This window comes from Vicugna pacos, chromosome 3 (assembly GCF_048564905.1).
Source record: "Vicugna pacos chromosome 3, VicPac4, whole genome shotgun sequence".
NCBI lineage: Eukaryota > Metazoa > Chordata > Mammalia > Artiodactyla > Camelidae > Vicugna > Vicugna pacos.
Genome location: NC_132989.1, coordinates 86,336,514 through 86,348,239, shown reverse-complemented (window position 1 = coordinate 86,348,239; position 11,726 = coordinate 86,336,514). Strand labels below are relative to the sequence as shown.

Below are 11,726 nucleotides of genomic sequence, written 5' to 3'. Positions count from 1 at the left end.
TTAATCCTATTCTTTTAATAAAGGTTATTGTTTTCACTTGCTTGATTTTAAAAGCAGTAATGTTCTAAGCATTTTTAAAAAGCCTCTTAAAAAACAAACCCCAGAAACTAACTTGCTTTTTATTTTATGATCCACAGTTAATCATCATTGGAAACGTCAGTAACCCACAATGCAAACATATTTCCAACACTTGCCTCAGAAGATAATTTTTGTTTTATATGTATGGTGTCTATGGATTATGATCACACACTCAGGATTTACTGGGAAAAGAGTGATATAAAATAATATGTTTCATTAGTTTTTCATATAAATACACACGTCAAAAAAAAATAATCCTTCGCCAGGCCATGTGTCCAGACTTTTCATTTGGAAAATATGATGATTACAACTATCAACTACAGAACATCAAACTGAACACAGCCATTTCCTGAGGGCTTACAAACTCAATCTGGCAACACTTTGGAAAAGTACTACTTCAGGTTCTCATGAACCCAACGAGCCCTCTGGCTCTTCCAGTGGGCTCAACTCTAAATATTCTGAGTCCTTTGAAAAAATTATGAGTTGCAGGTGTTTAAATTTTCAAGCATTTTTGTTTGGTCTCTTTATTAACCAGTAAATAACCAGTCCTAACAATAAACAAGGATTATACTTTGTGAGGGCGATTTTTACACTTAATGAATGTCTGCATTTTTCTTCCACCCATTTTCCTTTTTATCTCTTTCAACCAAACCTTTCTTCTCTTTTCTAAACTCCAGAATTTAACAAAACACCAAACAAGAATAAATTAACCCCCAAATCCTCAGTCCGTTGTATCGCGGTGCCACAGGCTTGAAAACGAAGGAAGTTTGTCCCTTGCGGAGATCCGTCCTGGAGTTTGCCTGCAGCAAGATGGCGGCGGTCTCAATGTCAGCGGCGCTGAGGCAAGCGTTGTTGGGGAGAAGGGCAGCAGCTGCAGCTGCCATTTCCGTTTCCAAGGTTCCGACCAGGTAAAAGGATTGTGAGGCTTCTTCCTCACGCTCTCGGGTCTGTCCACTTTTGCAGAGGTCTCTGCTGGCTCGGTCCCGGAGAAGGCCTCAGGGAAAACGTCCTCTGCTGACCCTTTCCTCGGGAGAGGGCGGGCGGATTTGGGACGAGCTTCGATCAAGGGGCGCTCGGCCAGGCGAGTTGGGGCGTGAATGCGGGGAGGGGGTAGGAGGACCTTTGGTGTCTTGGAAACTTTCGGACCGCTGCTGTGGGAGAGGGTCTGTGGGAGCGGATTGTCTCCGGAGCTGCGAGCCGAGTCCTGGCCCCCAGAGAATGGGCGGAGTTTCACTCGTTTTTCTCCCCACTTTCCGCACCTCTCCATTTTCCACCTGTTTGCCCATCACCCCAGTCCTTACTAAAGGGTAAACTCACTCTCTGCCTTCCACGGCTTTAAGTGGTATTGCTTGGGTTTCCGAACAGAAAGATTGTTTTATCAGGCTGCTTGGTAGGAAAACTTGGTTGGAATTCAATGTTAATAGAGGTATCCTGCTTGTAATATTGGCAGGTAATGTTTAAAAGGCTGATGATGGTCATGCTGCGAGGTTTCCCATCAAGAATTTCATTAATGCCTCACAGTAATTCAAAGATTGTTGTTCATTGTTTTTCCTTGAAGCATTTTCGTGATGGTGATTTCTTTTTCGACTGCATTACTTAATTATCCATTTCCTTATTTTTCCGAATTTTCCTGACTTTCAAAAATTGTACTAACACAAAAGCATGAGCGCTCGCGCGCACCCCCCCACGATTTTTATCTGCGAAGAATTATTTTGTTTCATTGTTATTTTCACAACTTGTTAGTATAAATATAAATCTGAGTTTATGTTGAGTGTCTTATGCATGAGTGCTTAGAATAGTAATGGAAAGACTGAGTAGATGTGAAGGAGGTAGGAAGAATGGGAGTCGTTAAAAGTTGAAAAGAGAATCTAGTGAAATGGTAACTAACTTAGTGTTATATTAAATATAAATGGAATACAGACAGTTAGAAAGAGTGTTAATTAGAAAGGATTTTGGGAGGTGTTTTATTAAAGTTTTGAATAGTGGATGATGGGTGGGAAAGACATCCTGAGTAGGGTCAGTGGCTTATGAAAAGTCTTGAAGGCAATAGTAGATATCTCTATCTCTATCATTATCTCTATATCTATATCTATCTGTCTATATATATATATGTAAGAGAGTCGTTGAAAAATAAGAATGCTAAGATTGGGGAAAGGTAAAGAAGAAGTTTGTTGTTAACTCTTCTACATATGGGTAACTTAAAGAATGGAAAGTACTTCTCAAAGATAAGATACTCCACTGGTTTATTTAGGTCTCAAATAGAGGTGACCCAGGTTAGTTTTTGTTCTAGACCCGATGGAGATTAATTTTGCATTGTCAAGTAATAATGTACTCGCAGTAGCTATAGAACTGAAAACAAATTTGAAGGGTCCACTGGTGCACGGCTAATCAAAACGTGGCTGTATAAGTCACAGCCATTTTGTTAGCAGCTTATAGCAGTTGATGTTAAGATAGTTAGGTTTTGGAAACTTTGATGGTAATTAGTACTTATCGAGATTTAAAGAGTTTCTGCTTGCAAATGTGTTGGAAGAGATTTGAAAATAAAATAAAATTTTAAATCATGTAAGATGACCTTTTCATATTTTAAAAAACTTAAAAGCCAAGGAAAAGTCAAATGACACATTTACTTGCTTTCTATACCATTTTTTTTACCCAAAGAGCTTACGTGGTTTATCTCACCTTGAGGGAAATTTATGGCACTGGTCTCTTACATGTAATTTACTTTTCATCCTTAAGCACTCTCTTTACATTATGATTTGAGAATAATGAGGATCTGAAAAGGTAGAGTGTGGAAAGAGAACCAATTATTGGGAAAATCTACATCAAAAATTCATTTTATTGTATTGCTTAGAGAATAATTTGCAAATGATGTGAGATTTCAGATCACCTGAGTGAAATGAGGGGGGAATGGAGAATCAGTAAGGCCCTTGGTAAGAAAGGGAGTAGCAAGCAAATATAAACACTGAAGAAAAGAAACTCTCAGCAGAAGGAAAGAAGCAGTTAACTGCTACATTAACTTATATGAACTTAACTGCAGTGTATCAGTAAAAAACAAAAGAGTAAGCCAAAGAACCCAACAACATGTACACACAAGAAAGAGAGAAAAAGTAATTTAAACAATATAGTTGATTCAGCTGATCTCGTTTCTGAGCTCCTGCTTTAAAGTCTGTTTCCATGTGCTGCTTATTTCCCTGGGCTGAAGGAGAGCTGGGAAAACCCTGGATCTATGGCCTACATTTATCCCTTACTTTCCCAAGGGATTGTCCAGAGTAAGTTTAACTATTTAGGACATTAATCTACAAGCCAGATAAAATGGCACTCTGTTTCAAAGTAGCAATGCTTAGGACTCAGGAATTTTTTTTTTTTCCTTTAACCTATTCATGTATATTTATCTCACCTGGACCTGTTTCATCACTTCTCAGTTGGAGTGAGTCTTGTGTTTACCACAAACATAGCTCCTTACGGGTGTTAATTAACGACTGTTGGGGACTAAGTGTATGGGACCTTTTTGTGAGGCCTATTTTGTGCTCCAGTCTCTGGCTGTAGTCTGTTGATCTATTTCCTTTTTCAGCATCACGGTAAGCCAGTAGGAAATTATGAGTTGGCAGGGGCCTTCAGTGAAAGAGAGGTCCTAAGTTTGAGGGAGTTCTGTGTATATTACACCTTGCTGAGAAACTGTCTCAGCCCAAATTTGAGAAGCATTTAGGACATTTAGAACCAGTAGGTTGGCTTCTACTTCAGATAAGCTGTATAAACAAATTCCTGTCTGAAGGGCGCTACTTTTTGCACTCTTTGGAACATATTAAAGCCAGGTTTTGTGACCTTGCAGTGTTTCTACTGTGTCGTCTAATAGGTTTCATTGTTTTGCTTATTTTCCTCGTTAAAAAATACTTAAAATTAGTTGGTCTGTTTTCATCAGTAGTAGACATCTTTGTTTAATTCCTCTTAGGAGATTTAAATATTTTAATACTAGTAAATATTAGAATAGTGTCCAGCACATAGTAAACCTTACTACGTATTAAACTAAATAACATGCTAGTTTTATTATTGGTTTGAATAGACCTGAATATTTTCCTTTTCTTTAATCTTGTTGATGGATGTTGTGGTAGATGGTATTATTATTTACAATATTCATTTCCATTCCCTGTGACACGATTATACTTCATTGCCCCATTGGCCAAGTGACTTTTTTTGACCAATGAAATGTTAACCAGAAACGCTATGCCATGTCAGGCAGAAGCTTCAACAGCTGTCTCATGTTTGGCCATGTCATTTTTCCCTCTGCTGTCCTGGGTAGGGTCTTTTCTTTCAGCCGAGATCCTGAAATGAAGATAACATGGAGCAAAGCAGAAGCTGATTCTCGTAGGTCATATAAAACATAAAATGACTGAAATAAACTTTGTTATAAGCCATAGAGAGATGTTTGGATTGTTGGCTGCCTTGACATACTGACTCTTTTACACACACACACACACACACACACGCGCGCGCGCGCGCGCAAATGAGCAGGTTTTGGCGCATGCCCTGATGTATCTATCATTAAGGAGGTCACAGGCTTTTGTAGGGCTGGAAAAAATTTTAATTTACTTTGGTATACTTCATAGAACCTAGTGTAATGGCTCACACATAACTGGTAAGTGCTTATCACTTAGATGAATAAATACATAGAGATTTGTGATTGTGAGGAAAAGCAGGAAGCCATAGACAGTATTTCTGTTAATAGCTTCATCAATGAAAACCAAGTGGGCACTAACCTACATAAATGTGAATATGAAATATATAGCACACACTCTAATTATTTGCAGTGATCCAAGGTTAGGATATTCACCTAAAACTCTGTTAACTTCTGTATTGAAATTGTCTTATAGATTTTTTTTTTTGGTACTCATGCATTTCTTTGACAAGCGTCCTGATACCTCTTTTGTATTCAAATTTAAAAAAACTAGTGGAAATGAATTTATTTGAGAAAGGATATTTGTGGAACATGAGAACTCTTTTGGAATAACAGTAGCTAACTGTGATTATTAGAGTTGCTGACTGCAAACTACTTTACATGAAGTTTTTACAAGTTAATAATACATGGAGGGGGAAGGGTGTAGCTGAGTGGTAGAGTGCATCCTTAGCATGCCTAATGTCTTGGGTTCAGTCCCCAGTACCTCCATCAAAATAAGTAAATAAACCTAATTACCCCCCCCCACAAATTAAATTTAAAAAAGTAATAATACATGGAACTTCTTGAAGACAGATGGGGCAACTTGGTTCCTGAATTACACGTTAGAGATCTCTGAGTGTGAGGTGAACACAGAATAACACCATTTCAAATGGGTAAGCTTCTAAAATATATCCTTTGATGGAATCAGTTGTTTTTGGTGTTTATTCTGAGCACAAATTAAAATAGCAGCTAACATTTATTTCTCACTTACTGTGTATTAGCCACTGTGCCAAGGACTTTACCTTCCTTTCCCCAGTTCTCACAATACTATGAACTCAGCTGTTTTTTATTCTTATTTTTCAGATGCGGCAACATTTTTAAGTTTACTAGGAAATAGTCTGATTTAGCAGTTTAAAGCAATACGTTGACTTTTGCAGAAAGAAATAATTTGCCTAATAATAGTAAATTAAAAGCTCAGTGTCTTCTGTTTTCCTTTTAGCAATGTATGTTTCTTCATTGAAAGACTATTTGATGCTCTCTACTTTCACTCCACTGTTCCTTTTATACAGTGAGAGTGTCCAACTGAGAACTTAGGTTTTTTGTTTGTTTGTTTGTGGCAAGGATTTTTTTTCACTAAATTTTGTAATTATTTTTGATGAGAGACTTTCTTTGGGTGACTTACTATACTTTCTTACCCTTTTAAACAAAATACCTGTATGAAACAAATTATACTGAATGTATTTTTCTTTTTCCTTACTGCAGTGATCATTAGGAAAAAGTCACTGCATTCTACTGCCTTAAAAAACTGTCAAGTGTCTGTTTATGCTTTCTGAGTTCTTGTGTCACTTTTTAATAGTGTTTCTGTATCCTACCTTGACTGGTCTGCTTCCCTTTAGCAGTTCCACTACTCCTTTTCATTTGTTATAGATTTGAATACCAAGTGAGTAAACCTGTTAGAATTTTGTGTAAAATAAAGTAGGCTTAATGAAGCTCTGCTGATGGCTGAAATTTACTTTGCTGTAATTAAAGTCTTAAACATACATGAGCTCTTATTATAACTTTTCTTTAGTTTGCAGTGTTCAAAGACCCTGATGGAACCTTTGCAGTGGCTGCATTCTTCACAACAGTTCCACCTAAATATTTGGATATTTTAGCAAACTATTTTAAGTCTTTTGTTCTTTAAGTTATGGTAGGAGGAATCAGAATTACTGTTTCAAATTCTCTTTCTGTTTGTTGCCGAGTATTTTAATAGGTGAATACAATCTTAGTTTCTTTAGAACTAATTAGTTTCTCAAATGTGACCTTTTATTCTTGCCTTTACTCACTAGGCTTTATTTTTCCTTTGTAGGATCATGCTCCAGTTCAATGCTTTTAAACCCTTGCTATGGATCAAAATCACCTGTTGTGTGCATAAATAAATCAGATGCCTTGCTTGGCCCCAATATATGTTGGTTCAGCGAGTTTAGGTTGAGACCTAGAGCTATGGTGATTCTGAAGGGAAGTTAGGGCTGAAAACTATTGTTTTTGTTTTTTAAAATAGTTTCCATACTATGTCTTGAAGGACTTGAAAATGCATTTTCCTCAGGTGGAGGAGATTTCTAGAAACAAGCAAAAATGATTCGATTTTCCTAATCTAAGTTGAGTTTTATGTTTTCCATCCACGTGCTGTATAGAGGCTTTTTCTTGAAGAAACTTTCCTTTGAGGCAAAGCAGGCATTTTGATAATTTTGGAGAAAGCAGGCCATGTTACTCGCTCTCCAGAGACTCTTGTTCTTCCTTTTGGAAGGGCTCAGGTTTAATACAGCGCAGCTGTTGAACTCTGCCCTTCAAAGTTTTAAGAAGAAAGTGTTTTATCCTTTAAAATGGAAATGCCTTGTTTTAGGGAGGTGGTCTTTGGCTGGATATAGTTCTCTAAGAAAGCTTTTCTAGAGTTCTTTTGTTCCAGTGATTTCTTAGAATTGTTTCAGATGTTGAGAGTGTTGTCTCTGAGACTAAAGACCTGGCTGCTTTTGTAACAATGTTTTGCTTTATCCTTAACAAAGCTAGATGAAGAGTTCATTTCTTTGTGTTTTCTAGGACTCAAAAATACGTTCTTTTCTTTATTCAGCCACTCTATATGTAAGTAAATGGTCCTTGAATAGGGTTTACTAGACAAAAGATCCTGTTCTAGATGACTGTTCAGCAACCCATATGCTTCTCCTAAAAATGTCAGTCTGCCTTGATGAGCTTTTAAGTGAATACAGATGTTTTGGCTCTTTTGAGGACTACCATCCTTTGTGTGGAAAGAGTACTTCTTTTTCATGAAATTTCTTCAACGTACTACAGAAGTTTGTATGAAATTTGTATTCATAAACTTTTGCCTTTTAAGTCTAATGAAATTAGATTTAATTTGACATTAGTAATTTGAATTTAATTTTAATATCCTTGGTATAAATGAGATTTGGAGAAATAGGGCTTAATACGGCTTTTGTTAAGATTTTATATGTATTTAGTCTTTTTAAAATTTGGAACCTAGAGTGTTTTTTAATATTTCTTTTGTGCAATGAAAGGTGGTACTTTGGCAGGAAGGGCCACCTTTTTAGATATTCAGTGTCTTCTGCTTTGGTAGTTTAACTCTAGAAGTTATAGTTCATAGATTCATATAATATTTGAGGTAGAAGAAACTCTTGAATCTTCCTGTCCCACCCTTTGTTTAATGCAAGAATCTCCAGAACTTCTTTCTTGATTATCTAGCAGTTGAGGAATATATCATGAATTTTTGGTAGCCTAGAAAACCCTCTACACTTTCAGACTCAATGGTAAATCAAGTTTCACTTTAATACTATATGAAAAAATTCTAACCCCCATGCACATGTCAGCCTTTGGAAAATTAAAGACATTTGTCATCAGTCATTCTCTCTCTGAGTCTGTGTTCGAGGCTTAACATGTCTAGTTTGTTTACCCTTAATTAATGACCAGATCTTTCTAATGTTTTACTCTTGGTACTCCTTAGGACGTATTTCATTTTGCCAGTATCTTTCTTTGAACAATATAGTGTACTTTTAACTAAATAAGATGATTAGAAGTGATAGTTTAGTGAATTGAAATTGAATTAAAGGGTTGAGTCTAGTTGGATTTGACATTTTTAATTTTTAAAATTAGAAAGAAAAATCCACTATTTTACTTTTGGTGAACAGTGTTTAGAATTTTAACATATGTACAGATTTATATAACCACCACAATAATCAGGGTACAGAATACCAAAAGACTCCCTCTGTACTGCTATTATCTCTGGCAACAAGTTATCTTTTCTTCATCTCCATAGTTTTGTAATTTTAAGATTGTAATATAAATGGAACTACCTTGTAAAGATTGGTTTCTTTAACTCAGCTTAATGCCTCTGAGATTCTTCCAAGTTGTGTCAATAGTTCATTGTTTTTATTGCTAAGTATTATTCCATTGTGTGAATGTACATAGTTTATTTATCCATTTACCCCTTGAAGGCCATTTGAATTATTTCTAGTTTTTGATAATTACAGAGCCACTGTAAACGTTTGTGTACAGGATTTTGCGTGAACGTGATTTCATTTCTTCAGAGTAGATACCTGGGAGGAAGATTCCTGGGCCATAGGTATTGTATGTTTAACTTTATAAGATCCTACAAAACTGTTTTCCAGAGTAGTTATACCAGTTTGCTTTTCCACCATCAATGTATGGAAATTTAGTTGTTCTGCATCCTCATTAACATTGATATTATCAGTATTTTAAAATTTAGCCATTTTAATTGGTGTATAATGATAATTCATTGTGTTTTTTAATAACAACTTTATTGAGATAAAATTACCATATAAATCACTCATGTAAAATGTACAATTTGATGGTTTTTAGTATATTCACAGAGTTGAGCAGCCATCCACAGTCAATTTTAAGATATTTTCATTACTCCAAAAAGAAATCCTGTGCCCATTATCTGTCACTTCTGTTTCTCCCTTCCCCCTGCCCTCAACAACCATGAATCTACTTTCTGTTCATTAGATTTGCCTATTCTGGACCTTTCATACAAAGAGAAACATATGTGATCTTTTGTGACTGTCTTAATGTTTTGAAAGTTTATGCAGGTTGTAGCATATATCAGTACTTTGTTCCTTTTTAATTGATAAGTAATATTCTATTGAATGGCCATGTCACACTTTATTTATCCATAAGCTGGTGGACATTGGGGCTATTTCCACCTTTTGGCTATGATGAATAATGTTCTATGAACATTTGTGTATAAGTTTCTGTGTGACACAGGTTTTCACTCTTTTGGGTGTATGCCGAGGAGTTGAATTGCTGGATTAATGTGTATAGCCATTTGAGTAACTGCCAGACTCTTTTTCCAAAGTGGCTATACCATTTTACATTCCCACCAGCAGTGAATGAGGGCTCCAGTGTCCTCATAACCTTGTCAACACTTGTTTTTGTTTTTAATTAATTAATTAATTTTTATGGAAGTATAGTTGATTTATAATGTATCAGTTTCAGGCATATAGGAAAGTGATTCAGTTATATATATATATATATATATATTCTTTTTAAAATTATTTTCCATTATAGGTTATTACAAGATATTAAGTATAGTTCCTGTGCTATACAGTAGGTCCTTGTTTATTACCAGTTTTATATATAGTAGTGTGTATATGTTAATCCCAAACTTGCAATTTATCCCTCCTCCCTTTTCCCTGTTGGTAACATAAGTCTGTTTTCTACGTCTGTGAGTCTGTTTCTGTTTTGTAAGTTGTATCATTTTTTTTAGATTCCACGTGTAAGCAATATCACATATTTGTGTTTCTCTGTCTGACAGTATGATAATTTCTCAGTCCATCCATTTGCTGCAAATGGCATTATTTCATTCTTTTTTGTATTCCATTACACACACACACACATCATCATCATCTTTATCCATTCATCTCTCAGTGGACATTTACGTTGTTTCCATGTCTTGGCTATTGTAAATAGTTCTACTTTGAACATTGGTGTGCATGTATCTTTTCATATTAAAGTTTTCTCTTGATATACGCCCCAGGTGGGATTGCTGGATCATATGGTAACCTTGCTTTTAGTTTTTAAAGGAATCTCCATACTGTTCTTCATAGTGACTGCACCAATTTAACATTCCCACCAACAGTGTAGGAGGGTTGCTTTTTCTCTACACCTTTCCCAACATTTATTATTTGTAGACTTTTTGATAATGCCAACAGTTATTACCATCTTATTATAACCTAGTGAATATGAAGTGGTATCTGGATGGTTTTGATTTGTATTTCCATCATTGGAAATTGCATTTCCACTCGTGGTTTTAATGTGTGTGTCTCTAATGGCTGATGATACTGAATTTTGGTGAAGTATCTGTTATGTCTTTTGCCCGTTTTTAAATTGGGTTGTTTATTTTCTTATTGTTGAGCTTTGAGAATTCTTAAAATATTCTGTGTACAAGTCCTTTGTCAGATATGTGGTTTGCAAATATTTTCTCTTCATCTGTAGCTTTTCATTCGTTTAACAGTATCTTTCAGAGAGTAAAAGTTCTTTATGTTGATGAAATCCAGCTTACTAGTTTTTTCTCTTATGGGTTGTCTTTTTTTTTTTTGGTCATATCTAAGAACTCTTCGCCTAACTCCAGGGCATAAAGAATTTTTTCTTATATTTTCTTCTTGAAGTTTTGAAATATTTTAAATTCAGATCTATGATCCATTTTGAGTGAATTTTTATATAAAGTGTGAGATTTAAGTTGAGGGTTTTTTTTGCATATGAATGTACATTTGTTCCAACACCATTTATTGTAAACATTATCCTTTTATCATTGAATTGCTCTTGCACCTTTGTCAGTAATCAGTTGGCTGTATTTGTCTGAGTCTGTTTCTTTGATCTAAAGCCCTTTGCCAATACCACACAGTCTTGATTACTGTAGCTTTATAGCTAGTGTTGTAATCGAGTAGATGTGATTTTTCCAATTTTGTTCTTTTTTTCCAAATTATTTTAGCTATTCTAGTTTCTTTGCTTTTCCATCTAAATTTTAGAATCAGTTTATCTATATCTCTGAAAAATCCAGCTAGGATTTTGATTGGTATTGCTTTAAAATCTGTAGATTAATTTGAGGAGAGTTGTCACTTTTACCATGTTGAGCCTTCCAATCTGAAAACATGGTATGTCTCTTCATTTACCTATTGATTTCTTTCATCAGTGTTTCAGAGTTTTGAATGTACAGATCCCATATATGTTTTGTTAGATTTATGCCTATGTATCTCAATTTTGGGGAGCTATGGTAAATAGAATTGTTTTTAAAATTTCTGTTTCTAATTGTACATTACTGTATATGGAAATAGGATTGATTTTTGTGTGCTGACTTTGTATTCTGCAACTTTGCTTAATTCACTTGTTAGTTCTATCTGTATTTTGCAGATTCTTGAGGATTTTTTAAGTAGGTAATTATGTAGTCTATGTGAATAGAGACAATTTATACCTTCTGTCCAGTCTCTAC

The 11,726-nt window shown here is 35.3% G+C and overlaps 1 protein-coding gene across 2 annotated transcripts in view; it reads left to right on the top strand.

Annotated features, from left to right (window-relative positions):
• Positions 1-838: 838 nt before the first annotated feature.
• The window catches only part of NDUFS4 (NADH:ubiquinone oxidoreductase subunit S4), a 98,317-nt gene continuing 87,429 nt past the window's right edge, over positions 839-11,726 (top strand). For both annotated transcript variants that reach the window (XM_006205986.4, XM_031676117.2), the window contains exon 1: positions 839-986. In XM_006205986.4, the coding sequence (XP_006206048.1) occupies positions 889-986 (98 nt within the window). In that variant the 5' untranslated portion in view covers positions 839-888. The remainder of the gene's footprint in view (positions 987-11,726) is intronic.